This window comes from Myiozetetes cayanensis, unplaced genomic scaffold (genome assembly GCF_022539395.1).
Source record: "Myiozetetes cayanensis isolate MyiCay16 unplaced genomic scaffold, myiCay2020 scf20-37, whole genome shotgun sequence".
Taxonomy (NCBI): Eukaryota; Metazoa; Chordata; class Aves; order Passeriformes; family Tyrannidae; genus Myiozetetes; species Myiozetetes cayanensis.
In genome coordinates, this window is record NW_026087412.1 from 6,602,726 (window position 1) to 6,624,158 (window position 21,433).

Here is a 21,433-nt window from a genome sequence, read left to right on the forward strand (position 1 = left end):
AAACAAGAGATGTCACAAATCCAACACCAGCAAAGTTTGCCTCTTTTAACTTGCTCCCATTGTCATTTCTATCATGGAGAGAAAAGTGGCTGAATTATCTGATCACTTCCTTTCAGGGAATGCTGCAGTCTCTCAGTCAGACATATCCAAGACGTGCAGATGATTAAGGAACGACAGTGCAGCTCCTCTGACGCAGCGTGTGCTGCAAACACCACCACCTTCAACAAAGGGAAGCCAACAATGCCCTTCAAGTCATGAAAGCTCTGAGTTGTGAATGACTGCAGACAGAGCATGTTGTGACACGAGCAGGAAGCGCTGCTTGATAAGAGGAAAGTTCAGATTATTCTTGCCAGCGTGATTTTGATCAGGGAGCAAATCTTTGCCTCCCTAAAAAAAGATATGTTTGTTTTCCAAATCCTGTTACAGTCCTTAACACTCATTTATTTATTTGAGCTTCTGCTTGCACATCCTGGCATTCAGCACAAGTCCATCTATCCTACTCACTTCCATACATAAGGAGCACAGAAACCAAGCATGAAATGAAGACCACAGAGAGTTTTACAAAATATTTATTTTGAAAAAATCACTCTGTACAAATTTAACATTCTCAACACGGAAGTTTTATAAAAATGCTAACACAACAGAAAGACAAGTGAGACATTAAACTCCTCTTTTCTTAAATTACAAAGGAACAGATTCAATCTAAAGGAGCTACTGTAATTCTAAACAGTAAAGAGAATGTCATAAGATTTTATTTTTTATCTATTACAGCCAAATACATGTTTCAAAGGATGGCTTTTCCCATCCTTTTATAAAACCTCCCCCAAACACTGTCCACAGCTAAACCAAATACTCTAAATGGTTTACACTTTTACTGTACATAGCTTGTGCTCCAGGAAAAGTCAGCACAATTTGATCATCATTTTCTCAGTGCCTAACAAAAGCTCACCTCTATAGCATTTGGTACAAAATTGTCTGTACAAACCAACATTGCTCATGTAAATTTGAAGCAAACTTGAAGGAAGAGTATTTATTTGTGCCTTCAATTTGGCATAATGAAGAGAGAGTGATTAAGTAAAATTTCAGAGTAAAATTCAGTAACAGGGAATACTGTATCCTTTTTTTTAAAAAGTACTTACTATTGTATAAAAAAATTCATATACTGCAGGTTACTAGGAATGGCAGACCCTAAATCTAATAATGCTAGTTTCATAGTCTTCATCATAAAATAAGATTTTTCTGTATATTATTTAAGTTTTCTCTCTTCATTTTAATCTATTTGTGAAAGCTGCTGTTGCATATTACAACAACTTCTTAGACAGAAGGAAACCTCTCCTCCTGAAATTAAAAAACAATAAAACTGCCATACTACTGTAAACACAACAATGAAAACTGACTGAAGGCAGCGTGACAGGTGAGCCACGGGCTGGAAAGCGCTTTTTTCACATTTTCTTAACACAAGGTATGGCTCACACCACAAACAACAGCCAAAAAAAAAAAAAAATCCAAATCCAAACCAAACAACAACAAAACAAAAGAAACAACAACAACAACAACAAAAGAGCAAAACAAAAAAAAAAAAATAAACCAAAACCAAACCCCAAACTATTGAAACTTTCAAGTCACAGCCAGGGGTGCCAGGCGGGGTCCATCCGACACAGATTATCCAGGCTGTTTGCAGCTGCCACCAGAGTGTTGACTTTGCTTTCTCCTCCTTCAAACTGAGCCAGGTTGTGCAGTCGAGTCATGATGGCAGTGACAGCCTTTTGGACCAGTGACACCAGCTGCTGGCTGTCCATGTTCTCGGGCTGCCCGGCTGCCGAGAGCGGAGAGGACGTGTCCTCTTGGGTTTTTTTGTGCCATGCAATTATTTCGTCCCTCAGCACAGTTTTCAGGATGCCATCAACCTAAATGAAGAAATGAAATCAGGCTGTTAACATTTAATCCAAAGAACCATCGGGTTCTATCAGATCACAGGATTGTAACTAGATTTTAGTCAACAGCAGTTTGACACTTTTGGCGCCATGTTGCAATTTTAGTCTTTCCAAGATGAGTGTGGCTTCCAACAGTCTTGTATTATTTCCTCTCAAGGTGTTTCTTTACATTAAAAAGTCATGTACATCCTATTTTTAAATGATTCTACTAAATTCATGACTTTTCCCCCAGTCCTGGGCAAAGATTAGGAGTATTTTGCCAAGCTGGGTTTTTTTGCACAGTCATTACACTCTCAGGGAACACTGTTTTCTGCCAAACAGGGAAAGAACATGGACTACAACATTACATACACATGTATCTATTACATATGCATATGTCTATATAGGCCAGTTCTAGCCTTGGATAAAAAAGAAATGCCTGCAACAAATAATTTCCTGGTTTTTCTCATCACTGAGTTGAGTTACTGATATTAATCTGTCAACTCCAACAGTCTCAAGCCTCTAAAACAAACTTTTAGGTGTCCAGTCTGACTCAAATGCTTTCCCATAACAAATAAAACACTTTCAAAAAGGCACATTTACAGCATTTCAGCTGGCCTTGGTGATGACCTCAGGGTAACCTTTTAAAACAAATACACACCTCTCGGTTTCTACCTCAACCGAAAACGTTTAGCTTATAAATTGTCAAATATCAGCCTGCAAATAATCTTGCAAAAGGTGCCCAAACCTTGAAGTTTGGCTGTGCAAAGCAGCGAGCTACTGCAATCATTGAGGCAGTCAGGGGACCAGACACCCCAATGGTGGTGAGGAATTCCGAAATGTTTGGTGTGAGCCGGAACGGAACGGGACGATTGGCATCCAAATCTCCAGTAGCATCATTAATGTCAAAGCGAAAGTAAGCCACGTTTAGCTTGCCAGTGTCCTGGAGTGAAAAGAAAGATGCCCCAAAGTAATTAAAGGAACAATTTTCCATTCAGCAAACCAAAAGAGGTTGGATTTTTGTTTACTGTTAATATTCAGAGTATCAATAGTATTTCAATAAGTTTTCACTTGTTTAGCCAAACAGTTTTTGAGGAAAAAAGTTATAAAAGTATGCAAAAATCAAGTATGTATTTCTCTCAAAAACATTGTGTCCAAACCCCTTACTAAATACATGTTATTGTAATACCAAACTTGAGGAACAGTTTCTTCTGTAGCACCATCTGTAAGGAGTCACTGCCAACAAATCTCTGGGTCAGCGTTCAGTATCAGCAGCTGATCTTATCTGAAGGGATTAAAGAATCTTAATTGCTACACAGGCTACAGCCCTCCATGCATTAAAATGACATTGAGACTTTAATAAATACCACCTTGTGGTGGAAAGGCTCATTTTAAATGTTGGGTTAAAACAGAAAAAAAAAATCTCTATTAATAGGAGTTGTAGCAAAGCTGAAAGGAGAACAATATTTGAAAAGGGATATGGCCCTTTAAGAAAATGAAGCTCTACATTTCATTTTTCTTAAATCTGTTTGACACAGAGGTATTTTCAAAGCAATCTAAAAGGAAGACTAAAAAGAGAGACTTATCAGTCATTTACATGAAGAATTCCAATATCTAAGAAGGGTTTTACAAAGTTTCAATTCACAGAAGGCAAAGTTGATGCCCACAGGGGCTGCAGTTTAAATTACTACCTACAGGATGTGCAATCACATATAAATGAAAACCTTACTGAAAGGCACTGTTAATTATATGTGTTGAATCTTGACTCATTTCAGAATTATAGTCCAAATTTCCATCTGATCAAGAACAGCAGCACGCACCTAGAACAAAGGACAGCATACCTGGGCAATCTGCAGCATTTCAGGGTTGAGCCTGTTTAAGTGAAAGATGAATTCTGCAAAGCCAATCAGGGCCAACTGGATAGTGAACATCTTCCTGAAAGTCCAGTAATCCGTGGCATTGGGGAAGGTGTGCAGGGCCCATTCCTTCAGCATGCTCCGTGGGACCATGTTACTCTGCACTTCCTTAAGGATGTCTCTGAGGACCTACACAGGGAAAGTGTTAGTTGAAAGAGGTCATTTCCAATACGCTTCTTAGCAACAAACAGACCAGAAGAACAGCAGAGCCCTCGAATCAAATTCCTTCTACCTGATGACTGGCCTGAGTGCCCCGAGCCTGCACCGTGGCCAGTCTGTCGTAGTAGCGGGAGATGGGGTTGTCGTGCTCGATGCCCTTCTTGGCACAGCGCTGCTTGTAGATCTCCACCAGCGACAGCGACGAAGGGTTGTCCTCAACCAGACGCATCTGCGGAGACACCGCCACAACACGGGGCACTGGGAAGGGGACAGAGAGAGCAGAACAACTGAGCAGCTCATCCACAACCCAAAGGTATCAACCCTTACAACACTCCTGAAGGGTATCAAGAGGAAATTTTTATTACTGCACTCATAACTCACTCGCAAGCTCAGTTAAAAAAAGTATTACAGCAGTTTGGTGGCATTTTTTTGTTTGTTTGTTTGTTTTATCTTAACAGAAATATCAACTGTATTTTTGAAAAAAATGAGCACTCATCATTCTTCCTACTTTTTTTTTAGCTTTAGGACAAGGGTAATGCTTGATGCAAATAGGTTCATAACATCTGATTACATGACACTGGCATTATGTCAATAAAAATTATTCTGAAGGACAAAACTACTTAGCTTAATACGGTACTTAAAGTGATTCAGGAAAACTGGAGGAAAAAAGTCTGGACATAGTTGAGGAACAGATGTTTAATTGACACTATCTGGAAGTAAAATATTGAAGACAGACAAAAATATTCAATAGTAAGAAAATTTAAGCCACTGAGCTTTTCTTTGATGGGCAGTAAATTTGCAAAAACCCTATTTGCACTTTTACAGTGCTCAACTGATTTGTTCTTCTACCAAGTCTTCTGTGCATCCCCACCTACACAAAGACAGACAAGGCCTCCTCCATAGCTGGCTTTTGCAGTGACACAGTTAGCCCTGTCTGACAGCGACCTCCAGCTACCACCAAAACTGTTCTCTCATCATTAACCTCAGAAATATAAGGAAAAGTTGTTTAAATGCATTTAAGTTGTCTGATGTAACTTCTTCAATCTTAAAGAAGAAAATGCTTGCTGCAGAAAGGGTGTTAATGAGCTGTTCCTCCTGGTCTGCTTCCATTAACCTCTGGTAGCAGAGAAATGAATGTTCTTTAGGTTCTTTCAAATAGTATCAAACCACAAAACAATACAGTTTAAAAACAGCTCTTTGAAGGAAAACATGCTATTTAATGAAGCTTGTTATATACAGGATTTATTTCTGTATCAGTGGCCACGTTTATCATATTTTTCAAGGCTTTATTTATTGCATTTCTGTTATTCTTGTTTCAGACTGATGCAAAACCCTAACCCTCTGTTCTTCATTATCCATATTTCTGATTCTTTTTCACTTCAGCATTGTTTACAGGTAATATGCTGCACCTGCAAGTTTGTTTGCTGGTTTACCTTAGTAAAAAGAAATTGGGGGAGGGAGGCTGTCAGCAAAATTTCCTTTATATAATGTAAAGCTTGCCAGGAAGTGTTCTCATTCATGAAGAAATCTGTTCATCAAAGGTACTGAAGCTGACATTAGACAATCAAGGCTGATGAAGCCAAAGCTGTCTGGGGATAGACACCCCTAAATTAGAGGAAATTCCTCCCAACACACAAAACACCCTTCTTCACACCCCTCTTCAGAGAAGTGCTACAATGCCAGCCAAGCCCAATCACCAGGACACACATGAATTTCCCTTCCGAACAATCAAAACCTTCAGAATCAGCAGCGGCCGAAAACTTGAGCGAATATAATCTTCAAGTAGAACACACGTTTATAAACCAACAAAAGCCTCTCTCTTTTCACTACCTGTGAAAAACAAGTGTCTTTTTGTGGTTTCCTTCCTCTTCTCCAGGCAGGGGTTGAGGAGGCGGAGGAGCTGCAGCACCCGCTCCTCCCGGCGCGACTCGGTCAGGCACGCGTCGTTCATCACCAGGTACGGGTAGATCTTCCCGTTGTGGCCTCGGATGTACAACCTCCGGGCTGCAGTGTTGTGCTTCTGAACTATCTCCACCCTCGGCATAAACCTGGCAGGAAGAGAGGGATAATAAAGCACCTGGGATAATCTCCTCTGATATTGAATCGTGATGTAAAAAAAACCCCACAAAAAACAACCAGACCAAACAAAAATAGATGAAATAAATAAGACAGTACAATTGTATTACAAAGTGCAGTTCCATTATCCAGCTGGCCTGGGGTTTCTATTTTGTAGTTTAAAAAGCTGTTCTGTTGGTTGTTAGTTGCTTTTAAGAAAACACAGTTCTTGAGCAAAATTAATCATTAGATGAGACCTTTACCACTGTTTTGAAGAACAGTATCTCTATTGATCACAACAGAATTACTAATCTCAACTTACATCAATATACCAAAAAAACCAAATACACTCCTCTTCTAACAGTACACTTGTTTAGTGATGCAATATAAAATTATTGAAGGATAAAAGAAGAAAGGTGTTATATCAAAGTATGACTCTATATGTAATATATATAAAATGTACATGACATCTACTTTTACAGAGTGAACAGATGGGAAGGTTTTAATTTCTCCTCTGTTTTCAGAATTACATCTACCAGAGGGTATTTTCAGGTTACCTTGCTATCTTGATGTAGTAATGTGTTGGCTTTGGCATAAGAAATTCTCCAGGTATCTCAACTTCTGCAGTCTGAGCTGAAAAGTTACTTAGAAAGCGGCACTTTTCCTCTATGAGGAAGAACTTTGGAAGCTGTTTAGTTTTTGCCTCCAGAATTTTGATCCATTTCTTTAGTTTAGAGATAAGGTTGTGAAGTTTCATTGACCCTGGCACGCTGAAGTCAAAATCTGAAAAAAAAAACCCAAACAAACCAAAACAAGTCACCCAATTCAATAGTGCTAATCAAACACACACAATCCCCACAGAGCTGCACTGCCCTTAAAAGATAAGACTCTTGAACGTTTCAGCTCTATAGAAAACCTTTCAGCAAAGTCCTAACATTAGATACACCTTAAACCTGTTAGAATCTGCCTCCTCTTTTCTGTATACAGCTCTAAAGTATTCTGTTATTTAGTATATAATGAACCTCCCAACGTTCTCCTGGTTTAGTCATACAAATATTAGAAAAACATATTGTGAAAAATTTAAATACTGTTTCTGTATTGAATTGTCACTCTACTGCCACCAGACTGCATGGAAAAAAAAAGCAGTAAAAAACCCAAATTATTAGATCAGACTATTTGTGAAAGAGGAAAAGTAGGCTTATTTTACAGTGTAGCACTATCATTTTCTGCCTGTTTCTTTACACATCGTTTATTTATTTATTTAAATCAATGGGGACCTTTTTGCTTCTAAAAGGGATGAAAGAACCTCAATCGAGGACACAACATAGAATCTGTGAGGAACTGCAGGACCAGGAGTAAGGTTGTTATTACTGTTATTCTCCTATTCTGAGCTGCAACAAAATTCTTATTTTTTCCTGGCTTAGATAACAACAGAAAGTCACTACAGGAAAAACAGATACAACAGTCTAAGCATAAATAACAATATTATGCAAACAGCCTGATGTTTCTATTGCAATATTAACAGTATTACAGTGTGAATTATCTCCTTTAGTCTACACGCACGTGAGGATTTCTCAAGGTCAGTACATGGTCTTCAATACATAATACAAGTAATTCTGTAACAGAAATCACTGCAATACCTGATCATTTTCTGGGCCACACCAATACCATCTTCCCAACATTGCTCTCACTACAACTTCAGAACAAAGCAAATAAATAAATGTCTTTGCATTTCCCAGAAGAGGGGAAATGAATAAACATAGAAATGAAATGATGGTTCGGCACTTCAGTACCACTACAAAGAGATTAAACACACTGGGATAAGAAGACAAACTGCTCTCTGTACACCTCATTAGTTATGGCATCCCAAATTGGGCAACTGAACTAACAGAGCTTGAATTTTTAAAACTCATTTCCACACCAGAGTCTGAAAGATGCCACTTTAAGTTCAACATCTCTCAAGTGAAAAAGGAACAGCAAGAGAACCAGAGAATGTCAACTCGGTATTTTTGATATTTACAACTAAAGTAGAACAGAATCTTCATTATGATGCAAATACAACAGAAGATTAACACAGTCTCAAAAATGAGTTTAACTCTTATTGCAGAACCTTCATTTCAATGTTACATACACTCAATATTTTCCTAAGTTGACAAAAAACCCAAACCAAGCATGAGTGCTGCTAAAAGAAGAAATTTTGACCACATAAATATGCTACAAACATCTCTCTGCAAGTGTGCCAAGAGTGAATTAAGAACGAACACAAAGCAATTACTGCATATAAAAGTTTCTTACCATCACAATTAAACCACTCAAACAGTCTGACAAGCTCAGAACATTCATTTTTTTGGCCAGAAGAGCTCATATCATTCCATACATACACTCTTTTAGATCCTTTTCTTTACATGTAAGGACACCAAGAGTAAAACAATGCAGCCCAGGATTCTTTCATTTTGCCATTCTGTTACTTAAACAAAATATCAGAGAACACATAACCCCACATATTTCATTGTGTATCCACAACACACTGATATGCTAAAAGATTTCAGTGAAACTCCCAAGTCAACTAGTCCAAAACTGAGCAAAAACCCACCACATACAAAATCCTTTCCATTTCTGTAGGAAAAAAAGTCTATAATGAAAAATACAGTTTCATATTTATGGATGAGGGAAATTAGCATAACTCTGTGATATTCCCTTTTCTCTCTCTGCCTGGGCAGTGCACCTATTGCACTACCACTGTAAAACACTGTTATTATAATCCCAAGCCTACCCTCTAGTGAGCAGTGGGAGCAAATCATTTCATCAAAGTGACAAAATTATTGCATCATTTATCTCCCCAATCTCTGAAGTGCAGGAGAGGCTCCTCCAACTGCAACTACTTTTTGTGCTAATGTGAATCCACCGAAGTGGTTAAAATACACATCAATATATATTCCTTACAAAAAAAAAAAAAAAAAGTCCTACAGTTCAAGGAGCAGATCTAGTTTGTTGAATGCCTATTTTGGGATTTTTGTTGTTCTTTTATTTTCCAGCAGCAGATGGGAAAAACAGAGAGTTCAATTAGTCTTTCTGCTCGTGTCACAGAGAGCCCATCTGAGAAGAAAAATCACTTCAGCTGGAACAAGGGGAAAATAAAAGACCACACATTATTTGTGTACAAAGTCTCTCTGCTTTGCAGACATCTTAATCTATATAAACAGTATTTTTGTTTCAAAAAAATCCATTTTTTCAGTGCACAGTACTGAAGAACATCTTTCTCAAGCTAACACACACTGGTCTAAAATACCTTACTACTTGCACCATCTTTTTCTAAACAGAATGGGAAGTTTCCCCCCACCCATCTCTAGAGATGCTCCCAGAAGCCCAGGACACAGATTGCAGCAGAAGCAGTTTGCTCTCTCTTCTCAGTGCTGCTAAAGTTTCCTGCCACTCCCAAAGCAAAGACAAACAGAACACAATCTTCCTCCCAGTGAGACAGACCTAAAAAACTCCTGCTGGCTCTTTACATAACTAGATAAAGCTTAACACATTTTGATTGAGAGCTGTACCATCACTCATCATGGAGCAACACCACAAGAATACACTCGAGGCAGCAAAATTAGAGTTTCAAATCCTCTGGGTCCCCCAAATCCTTGATCTACAGAACATTAACACAGCATTAGGAAAACAAAGAAAAGACCTCCAAACTAAGACTCCAGAACTAAAAATTAAAGCCCTTCTGCTATATTGTCAATGTTCTGATCAATGAAAAGCAACAGGCTATTAATGCTTTCAGAGCAAGCACCAGCTGACTTGAAGATTTTTAAGACTCTTCTGACCATGGGCAAAACATGTTTACACTTAAAAGTTTCCAACCCAAGGATCTCTAACTAAAAAATTGTGACATTCATCATGTAAAATATCACTCAGGACTGAAATACAAGCTTAGCTTCACAGAACAGGTCAAATTCTTTATGCACATGACACTGAAGAAGATCCAAGAGAGAAGCACTGTCTTGCTTTTGAAGTTACTGTTCAAACATCGATATATTTTATACTTTCCCAAAACTCCTTCCTAATCTCACAAGAACTTTTGGAAAGCACCAACAAAGATGAAAAATCTCAGTGACAGGAAAGCAGAAATGTGAAGCAGAACTTCGGGTTTATCACTCAGCTCCAGAAAACCAAGACTGCCTAGAGCAGGCACCAAGGTCAAATATGATGTTAACTCCAATCTCTTGATCTGGATTTCCTGGATAACATCCTGTTATCTCAGAATTGGAAAACTGGAAGGGAAGCAAAGAAAGAGCTACTAAAGGGATGCTATGCTCAATCTTGAGGGGGAAAGAAAAAAAACAAAGGAAAAAAAATCCTTTAATATTAAAACAATTAACAGATCTCTTTCCCTGCCCTCTCCCCACAGTTCAGAGCCACACTAGGAGCTTCCTTCTGCCTGCAGTTTCCACTCACAGTGAAGAATTCATTGTGCTGGGTGACAAAACTCTCAAGGAAATTATCTTGCTCTTTAAGGGTATATTTCGGAATTTTCCATTCATATTCAGCCTGAGTGGAGAGATAGCTGCAGAAAGACGCTGATCCAAACTCCAAACTATCATCTGCCCACAAAAGGACAATTGAGGCAGCTTTTCTACTCCTTTCACTGCTGAGAGAGCTCTCAAAGGGAGCATTTTTCAGCATTTGCCTGTTCTTTGATGTCAAAGGTTTAGCAGAAAAGGAGAGAGGGAACAAAGAACAGATGGTCAAAGAACCATGCATTTGAAGTCACAGGGAAAAAAATTCAAAGTAAAATTTGTTTTTATAATATAACATTAGGATGGATAAAGATGACCTATCACAGCTCTGACAGCCCAGACTGCTGCAAAGTATTCAGAATATCAGAAATGGTGGGAGAGTCCCCAGTGGCTCCAAACAGGAATCAAGATGCAACTCTGATATTGATGGAAATGATTATGCAACCAAACCCAGCTGAATGTACGTACAGAACACGGCTGTCAACATTAATCTGCAAATAACTGAAGAAAGGACTTTACTGCAAGACAGCTCCTCAGTGTGGATACTTTAGAAATGGAAGGCAACCACTGTAATTATCTGTCCATCACCCAGATGCAACTGGTACCAAGAATCAGAAAAGCCAACGTGAAGGTTCTACTGAGCCTGAAGGACACATCTGGAATGTTCTACAAATGGTTTCTCGTAGTGTTAAAACAGCCTTTCCTAACTTCAATACAATAATTACAATCTCCTTCATTTATTTATGTATATTTTACTGTTATTACAAAATCCATCCAAAACTTACTGTCATTTTCTGCATAATGAATTACATTAGAAAAATTAGTAATTATGCTGATTGGTCTAATTTCTGCTGTTTTTCCACATTTAAATTGTGAATTAAAACACTGAATACATTAGATTAGAATAAAAATCAATTCCAGCACTAAGCAAAATAATTACTTTTATACTGCAGACATTTGTATTTCATCATACTTAGAAAATAAAACATGAAACCTTCAACAAAAAACTAATTACTGTTATTAAGCATAAGTTTACTAAGAAACACTTTGCATTTGATGACTTTACATGATTTTTATGTCCATGCCTACGTTGTTGTTCTTTGGTTTTTATGTTGTTCCATATTATTCTTTATAAATGCTGTGATTAAGGGAGAAAAATCTGAAAACCTTAACTGCCATTTATATATCACAGACATGCAAAAAATTCACGACAGCATATAAAAACTTGAAATCCTCTCCATTTTATATTTTAATTAAAAATTGTAAGCGAATTGTAATGAAACTCTCTTAAATGTTTCTCTAGAAACATTCTGAAATGTTACTTCAGATATTGCAGACTCAAGTCTGGTGTTGTATTTACAATTCTTTTACACCTCTGAAATCCCAGAGCTCTCTGATGCTCACAGGAGAGAAACCAGGAGATGTGACAGACCAAAAAGAACTCAAACATAAGAAAGATGTTGTTGAGTATACATCAGTGGCTATACTACTAGTGCAATGCAAAGCCATATAAATGATTGCTAAAACTGAAAAATGAGTCCAAACCTGCATTTAATGTAGATACTTCAGCTGGAAGGGACCTACAGCACCCCCAGATCCCTGTCTGTGGGGCTGCTTTCCCTGTGTGCTCCCACTGAAGATAAACAAAATGTTTCTACTTCCATTTCCCTCCCTAGTACACTTCATCCAGGAAAAATGTAATCATATGGTTCAGGACTTTCATTATCTGCTGTCATGCAACTGTTGTGCTCAGAAGGGACATCATGCAATCCTTGGCGTGCACAAGATATGTAGGTCATGTCTGCAACGGAGTTACTTTCACAAGATTCCCATCAGTTCACTTCTTTTCACAATATTATCAGTCAAATGCTTGAGAAAAACATCCCAAGTCTCCTTGTCAAATGCTCTCAAACGCTCATGTTTGAGGAGGAATTGATGCAAACCTCCAAATCCCTGCAATCCAAAGCGCTGATGCCAATCAGCATCACCTTCTGTCATGCACGAGCTGTGTGGCCTTCACATGTTTCACCAAACAAATCCAGCCCATGTTCTCCTGTACACAAGCTTTCCTTAGAATTTTAAACCAACCTCAGATACTCCAATATGTGACCACTGGTTAAGAGAAAACCAATGAAGCAAAGAAGTTACTTCCCTTAAGTATCTTTTCTTTATTAGATCTGATTAAAGTTATTGATTCAATTTACCAAACGAGGTAAATTTGGGTAATAGGATTTTTATAATCTAGTTATCCAAAACACTAATCTTACTCATCAGAAGCAGACTGTTTTGAAAGACCTCCCATAATATTGTCAGTTTGGAGTTCTGCAGTGAAAGTTGCATTAAATTCTGGCATGGTTGTAAAGCAGAGATCATTGTTGTCCCTCAGATCCACCAGGCAGTTCTATGCAAATAGCAAAATATTGTAGTGAAGTAATCTATCTTTAAACACACATGTGATCAAACCACAGCTTAAGGTAATAAAAATACAACAATATACTTCATTCTCTATGTTGATGTCTGGTTTTCATTTGAATTACCTTTATTACTCCACAGAAGACTGGAACAAACTACTTCAGGTTTGGTGAATGACAAAAAGGTGCTGTTTTCTAAATTTTCTCTCAGGAAAGATATTGGAATAAAAGAGCAGAATGCCTTCCCAGCTGAACCGAGGGAGATTTCTCTGGAGATTAAAAGTAACTTTTAAAAAACATTTTAAACATTTACCTGTTGTAAATTGCCCTTTTAACTTCTGGAACACGGGATCTTGAGCTGTTGCCTGTGCTCTCCTAGCTAATGACTCTGAGGCTGCACTAGAAAACATGGTGGACACATTAGAGACGTTCTCAAGGCCTACTCCAAAAGTGCTGACTAATTTCTTCACGAAATTTAGTGTATGAGGAGTGATTTTGGCATCTGAAACGGCTCCACTTTTCTCAAAGGCAACCGAATAGCACTTGGCCAGGCCCTGCTGCAGCTGTCTAAGAACCTAAGGATGAAAAATAAAAGAGGCAAAATAGTCAGAAAGATTTAGGGCTTCTGATTTGACACCAAATATTTATTCCTGCACTACGTTTTGTGTAGTAAAATTATCCTCTCAGAAACATCTACTTAAAACTCTGCTCTTAAATTGCAGCAGAGGGTCAATCAGAATGACAGCACTGATTGTCACTGCAAACAAAGTGAGCAGGGGAAATGCTGCATCACAAAGGACACCTTGCTCTTTCAACAGCAGCTACCTTTTAGATTCCGTATTTTGTGATATTTGAAAAGATTATGTGATATGAGGAAACCTTCTTCAAATAAACACTGTGCTAGGTAGGCAGAAGAGAACAGCCCAACACTTTGAGAAGCAAATAATAACAGCTGAGTGGCAGGTCCATCTGCTCTCTGTTGTAATTCAAATTTCAGGTCATAATCACAACCTGTCACAGAGCACCAGATCAACAGGGAAACTGGTATCTGGGACACCCAGTGCAAGAATATATATTTTTAGTTAGTATGAGCAACAGCTTCAATCCTAGATGCATTCATCAAATTAATAGTTTTGGAAAATCTCTGTACTGCTTCCAGAAATAGCCAAGACCCTTAAACTCCAATCAGAAGACTCAGTTCTACAGATACATCAGTTTACTAATCAAAACAAATAGTTATGTTTTAATGCTTAAAATTAATTATGGATCAATATTTTGCAGCTAACTTTTCCTTAGATGCTACACAGATATGAAGGTGCATGAAAGCCAAAATACCTCTTCATGCCAATTCTCTCTGAACCAGACCATCTGATCCACAATGCCTTCCAGGGAAGACAGAAGTGTTGGATGCAATTCCCGCTGCATGTGCATAATTCTGCTGCATCTCCACATCGGTGCAGTGGCTCGGATTGGCCCAGGGTCTGAGGCAGAGTGGGACTGATTCCCAACTGAACTTGGCTGCTGTTGCCCAGAATCTGGGAAGTGAAAATTAAAAAGAAAATGAGAATTACCTTTCATGAACTTGGTAAGTGCCCGTGTGAAATAAAATAAATTGTTCCAAGAATTTGCTTTAGATTTGCATTAGATATTTACATGTATTACCTACTGAATTCCAGAAAGCTTCTGTAAAAATGCTGTTCAGTGGTACAGACTTCCCAATATTAAAGCAAAATAATCACTCCCCTAAACCCCACAGGAGGTGTATAGCCTTAGTTTTTAAATTACCAACCTGTGCTCTTGAACAGACACTGTTTCATATAGGATCAAATTATTAGAATTGTGGGTGATTCCTTCCCCTCCCATTTGGGGAGATCTTTCACAGGTAACTAAAGAATAAATACGCTGATGACAACGACAGACAAATTGTCATAGAGTGTATCTTTTAGTACAAAACTATCTTGCATGACAACTTGATCAGATAGTGATTTAGGACAGAGCTTTGCTTTATCAGATGACCCCCACTAACTCACACAACCCACAGACAAAGCATTAGTTTGTGGCAGAGCCTACAGGAAAATATTTTACTGGTTATTATAGATGTGCATGTAGTAATATCAAGAATTTAGCACAGAAACTTCTGTTGCTGGATGTGAATGAATTATTAAGGTATGTCGGCATGTCCTCCTTCTGCAAAGGAGCAGCCAAAGAAAAGGAAAACATTATTTAATTAGTCCCCTGCAAAATCTCTTGCAGAAATTTAGTGAACTAATTCCCAAGTGAAAAAGGCAATTAAATAAACAATGCACTTTGTAATAAAGAACACACAACTGAAGGGAGAGTTCTTCAAGCAGGTCTCTTGGGATTCCCAGGAAATTATGAGACAAAAGAACAACTAAATTCTGTGGAATCATTTGACATAACTATTCTAAACTTGATTTGTTCTTGGGGAAAAAAGGTGTTGTGCAAGTTGCTGAATGTTCTCCCCACTTTCCAAACATTTCTCAAAGTCAACATTGATTTTATTCTGTGTAAACTTAGATGCTCGTTGTACTTGATAATTCACTGTAAGAAGTTAATATGGAGATGTTCATTTTACAAATGTGGCTCCTTTGAAAACAAAATGAACACTGCATTGTTCATGTTTCCAATGAAAATTAGACTAGAACATCTTAGAAGACTGGGATGCTCTCCTTGTTTATAAACCAAGAATTTTCTACTTCTCCACAAATTTAGCCTTGCTAAGTTGGTACATTTTCTAGAGAATCTGTTTTCTCAGCAAAATCAGGTGAAACTCAAACTAATAACTGAAGTTCCAAAGAGCACAAATAACTTTATCAAGATCAAGCTCACCACTTTTGTAGCGCTCTCGCTGCTCTATCTTCAAGGTCAAATAGAGGGTCCTGATAGGAAAGTAAACAGCTTGGGGATAGACTCTTCCCACCTATTTGGAGACACACATATCCTCAGTCAAGGAATACTGACTGCAGATCACATCAACATGTACAGATTGTCTTGTAAATAAGTGCAATTTGGTAATAATCGGCTCTTTGTGCTAAATAACAGCTTATGGAAATTAAAGATTCTTTCAGGAACAGAAACAGCAAGAGAATGAAATGGTAACTCCCTACACACACTGCTCAGGCATTACCTAATTAGGGCTTCCAGATCATATTGCATAATAAAACTGAAAACAGCAGAATGGCAGAGCACCAGCTGGGCCAGCTCAAAGATCTTACTCATGTGCATAATGGAAGAAAAACAGACATAATGACAGTGGTTAGTCGTTAAATTAGGCCACAATTCCCAACCCCATGACACTTGATAAGAAAGCCCATTAGAGTGTAACCCTACTCCACCTAATTGTGGCACTTAATGTAAGGGGATACCAATTGCACCCAAAAATAAAAAGGATTTTATGGCTTCCATTAAAAAAAAAAAAAAAGCTGAAGAGATGTTGACATTCAGCATCCCCTTTAAAATCTGTAAATCTCAGTATCTATTAAAGGAAAGAACCACATGTCTACTACCCATGATGGTGCACTCCTTAAAACATCATTTGAGGCTTCTCCAGACACAATTCTACTAAACCATGAATCCTTTCTCCATCCAAATGGATAAGGTAAGAGGTAGAAATTTTGTAAAATATTCATTAATATATTTATGGCAGATCACTAACTTGACACACAAACGCTTCATGCTGCAGTTCAAAAAGTTATTTGAAGAGTTTTAAAGCAGTAACACAGAAAATTTGGTATTTTTTAATTTTATATTCCTACTGTGGACCTGAAGTCTAAAGGCAAGATAAACAGGAGTATCTGTGATTTTTATGAGTCTCAGCTCCAACTGCAGTACAAATTCCAAGCAAGCACTCGCTTTGAAAGATTCTATACAGATCTCAACAAATAAAAAAGCGACTACAAATTGTTGAAATATCCTTTTTCTGTCAGAAGCCAGCTGAGCACACTGGGATTGCAAGACAATACCAAGCCATAACCATCACAGTTTGCCTTAGGTACTTTGTTTTCTTAAGCTGCTTGGGAGCACGGTCTCCTCAAAGTGACATTTTAATTTTATGGAGAGAGAGAGAAGGAAACACATGTGTTCATCTGAAAGAGCAAAGACAAGGGGCTGGATGTCACAGGATCATAGAACATCCTGAATTGGAAGGGATCCACATGGTCATGAAGTCTGCATCTCAAAAATCATGAGGGGAGGGGAAAAAAGGAAGAGCCCTGTGGGGAATTCAGCACAACAGCTGTGCTGTGCCAGTTTTCAGGAATCAGTGGAGCAGTGCAGGTGGAGAGGCCTGGGGTACAGGGATTGGGAGAGCTCCACATGTTCACCTGGGTGTTAATGGGGCCTCACAGCTGTTTTACACCAACCTGAATGAACAAACATCCCAACACTTCCAGGTTGTGCCCCTGCTCAAACAGAGCTGGAGCTGGCACAGGACAGTTCATAGCTCTGAAAACATCACCCTTGAACCCTCTCCCCACTAAGCAGTAACGAAACAGTATTTAAAAACACATTAACAAAAAACCCCACATTAACACATCCCAGTGTCCAGACATGCTTAAACCAACCTCACACTGAGGTAGAGTTCTATTCCCGGGTTCTGCTCCAGAGCAGACAGCAATAGGCACAAAATCTTAAAATCCCAAAGCAAGATTAATCAAAACTCGTATCTGTCAGTTCAGAGGAACAAATCCAGCAAGGCACTTTCTTCATCCAACTCCCTAAACCTTATCCTTACTTGACTCATCATTTGCCATCCTAAACTTCCAGCGAAAACCAACAAAGGCTCGCTAAAGATTCCTGGTGGTGACAGACAGAGCCTTGTTCCTTAGAACCAAGTCTGACAAAAACCAAAGCACTAATGAAACAGTTTGCCCTTTAGTCACTACAACTAACAATTCTTTATCTCTCCTCCTACGTTACAGGCATTTTTTAATATGTATTTCTAAGTGTGTTCTCTAACGTTCACAAAAATGTAATAAGCAGAATTCCAGAGGGAAAGCTACAATGCCTCATGCACAAAGGGCATACAGTTTCACTTGGTTTAATCCCAGTAAGTAAAACTCACTTTGAAATTTAAAATATTCTACTCAAAGAAGGAAATTACCATTTTTAACTCATCAACAGTTGCAAGCAATAGCATTTTTAAAGCTTGGCATGTTCCTAATTTGCTTCAAAAATGATTTGTATCTCATCTTGAAAACAAAGATTACAGGCAATAGAGAATTAGAGATTATCTTCTGTACCTGACTGATGAGGTTCAGGAGGAGTTTCCCCTCTGAGCCAACCAGGCACGTCAACAGCTGTGGGATCCAGGCCAGCCACTGGATGGGTGGGACACCAATACAATATTTGTCCACTGCATCTGCCAAGGTGTTCTTATCATCATCAAAACTCAGCAGCCAAAGGACCTAGAAGAGAATATCAGTGCTTAAATTTAAGACACATCAATCATTATGATGCAGAAAAACACAGAGCTATTTTATGAATATGACTGTGGAGTCTTTGTAAGTGTTAAAGTTGCCTCAGAGACAAGAACTTACATTCATTATGCCTGGCCAATGTTATTTTTTTCCCCTTAGAAATAATATTTAAAGGATGTAAAAATAAATATAAGTGTACTCCTTGCTATGAAACAAGACAGAAAGAAGCAAATGAACATGACTGCATTCCAGGAATTCTTTGGGTTTTTAGTTGGGGGTGCAGATAGAAAATAAGGCATGTTTATAGAACCTAAAATATGCAATTCAGATAAATGAACCTCGATGCAAGAACTTAATTATTTCTTTGGGTGTTGTTAATTATTTTAACACTCTACCCTTAATGATACTATTTCTAGTTTAATTTAAATGTAAATATATTAAGAACTGACTAAAAATCATTCACTGTTATGCAGCCAAACAGGGAGACTAATAAACTTCAGGGTGCTCCTGAGGCCACCTTTAATCTCAAAGAATATTTTCTGTGTTTTTTCATGTTCAGAACAGATTGCCTTCTGTGGTCTGCTACGATTTTTATAATTTTCTTCATGAGAGAGATTAAATATCCCCAAACTGAGAAATATATACTGCAAAATTTTGTTGCACTTCAGAGTGAAAATGCACAGAAAAGGCTTATCTGGAATAAAATGCAACACTGAGGTAAAAGTTAATACAATTTATCCATAGTAACGATTAAAAGACCTCAAATTATGTTACTATTTAAAGAATCAAAGGATGCCTTTCTGCAGGTATTTCACTGCATTATGTAGCAGAAAGGCTGGATGTGATTTGTCCTCCTACAAAAAGGTTCCACAACTACAGGAAACCCCAAACTTCTCAGTGAAGTGAAAAAAAACACAGATAAGTTGCAGCCCCCTGAAGACTTTCCACCTAAATTAAAGCTTTCCCTCAGTAACTGTCTCTCTAATTGCACAAATTCGGGCACTGATCATTACCCCAGCCCTTCCTGAAGGCTCCAGTTCTTTTTTAAACCCCTAGATCTCTACCTTTGCCAAGTATTTCCTGGACTTGCTCTCGTTCTGGTGCCGGCAGGCGTGCAGGTAGCAGGTGATGGCAGACACCCCCAGGTGGAGCTGCCTCTCCTTCACGAAGATGTTCTCCAGGTAATCCCCCCACATGGCCCAGGCTTTCACCAGCACGTCGTGCATTTGCACAGCTGCAGAGAAGGCTTTGTTTGCTTCTTCAGACCTGCTCGGTGACAAGGAGGAATAGGAGGTTTATACTGAGAAATAGATGCTAAATTATAGAAATCAGATTTCTGACAGGGCAGGCAATTACTTTTTTAATGCTCAGTGTAAGTTCTCTAGTAAGGTCTCTTATGGCTGTTTTGTCATTGCATTCCAAAAGTAAATGCTTTATAATGGAAACAATTATGTAAGTGTTTAAGATCTCCAGATACTCCCTTAAAAAAGTCTTAAAAAAGGAAGAAAAAAACTTCCAGTGCACTGCAATGGGAAGTCAAGCAGTGACACTGGGAGAAAAAAGAGCAAATGATAACACAAGAGGAGTAGAAGCAAATCCATTTAAAAAGGGTGCTCTGTTGAGCAAAAAAGGGAGTAAAGCAACATTAGGAAGATGTTATATTAGTTATCTTTTAAAGAACTGCATCTTACTTAACTCCTCTCCCAGCAAAGTCATGAGAAATTTTACAGTTATTTTCTGGAAACAGTCAGGTCCTCCTCCCCACAGCTGTAAAAGTTTATTTTTTCAGCAGGAAAAGTGAAGGAATTTGAAGGTTAATCACAGTTCTGGGTAACCAAAGGGTTATTTGTTTGACACTTCTGAAGTTTGCTCTATGTTTCCTCAAGTGTTCCTTGTCCAAGATGTGGCACGATTCATCCCATAATATACAGCCCTTGAATCTAATGTTACTTTTTAGGCATAAAAACAAAGGATGAGAAAACTCCCATAAGCATTACTGAAATGAAGACATTTTTAAAACATTTCAAGACTCCTTATTACCAGGAAGAGCTTCACTTCTCCCTCATAGAATAAGCATTGAAATAAACCACACAAGAGTAATGCAATGCTTGTTTGATTAATTTTTTTAAATTGCCTGTACTTTTAATACAAAAGTATTAGCTTGGAGGATTATAGTACTAAATTAAAATGACCAGCTATTGAGGCAAAACTCTAAAAAGGAAAGCAGCTTTGTCATGTACCAGTTTCTAGGCTACATTAATGTTCCCTGCTTTCAGAGGCTTCCTGCACCCCAGATGGAGGTTTTGAAGTGAACGACCCCAGCAGCAGCTGATGGATGACTTTGTGTCACTGCTTCCCCTTTATGGAAGGGGAACTTCTCTGTTTTCTTTTCTCCTTCTCTACCATCCATCATCCTTGACACCTCAGATGACTTTCTTAAAATGGTTTCTATCACCTTGCCCAGCCACTGGGCAGCACCAGGTGATGCAAGAGCAGAGGTGACCTTTAACTTCAGTTTAGTTGACACACGAGTAATCACGGTCACATTTTCAGGTTCAACACTGCCCTTGGTTCCTTGGTTTCCCAGGAAACCTTCTTAAATTCCTGGCCTCGTGGTCATGCCTGCATATTTTTTGGTAAGATTAAGAAAGATCAGAACCGTGTTTTAAACAGAAACTTTTATCCATTTTATCCTGAAGGAATGAATAAAGACAATTTAGCTGCTTTTATCAGCAAGAATTTAAAAAAAATTAAAAAGCATGGGGGAGGCACACTTCCTTCTCTTGACACCTCAACTAAAATTAAGCCTGTGACCATATAAAAGCCCACTGCACTCTCCATCAAAGTAATTGCATTCTGCCTATTTAAAATTCTCTCTTGTATGCACAGAAGATATTCATCATTCCCTGACTTAAATTGCTATGTGAGGTTGCAATGTACAGCTTAAAACCTGATGGATTTCATTCCTTAAGTGGCCACAATGTAGTGGTAAAGGAATTATTCCTTCCAGATGTAACACGTAGCAAC

General features: G+C 38.3%; 1 protein-coding gene across 3 annotated transcripts in view; it reads right to left on the reverse strand.

The window, feature by feature from the left end:
* Nucleotides 1-556: 556 nt before the first annotated feature.
* The window catches only part of TRRAP (transformation/transcription domain associated protein), a 72,653-nt gene continuing 51,776 nt past the window's right edge, over nt 557-21,433 (reverse strand). For all 3 annotated transcript variants that reach the window (XM_050317395.1, XM_050317393.1, XM_050317394.1), the window contains 11 exons: nt 19,471-19,672; nt 18,230-18,394; nt 15,819-15,909; nt 14,304-14,503; nt 13,282-13,543; nt 6,601-6,826; nt 5,819-6,036; nt 4,062-4,246; nt 3,755-3,958; nt 2,662-2,856; nt 557-1,907 (listed from right to left, as the gene is read on the reverse strand). In XM_050317395.1, coding sequence (XP_050173352.1) covers nt 1,623-1,907; nt 2,662-2,856; nt 3,755-3,958; nt 4,062-4,246; nt 5,819-6,036; nt 6,601-6,826; nt 13,282-13,543; nt 14,304-14,503; nt 15,819-15,909; nt 18,230-18,394; nt 19,471-19,672 — 2,233 coding nt within the window. In that variant the 3' untranslated portion in view covers nt 557-1,622. The remainder of the gene's footprint in view (nt 1,908-2,661; nt 2,857-3,754; nt 3,959-4,061; nt 4,247-5,818; nt 6,037-6,600; nt 6,827-13,281; nt 13,544-14,303; nt 14,504-15,818; nt 15,910-18,229; nt 18,395-19,470; nt 19,673-21,433) is intronic.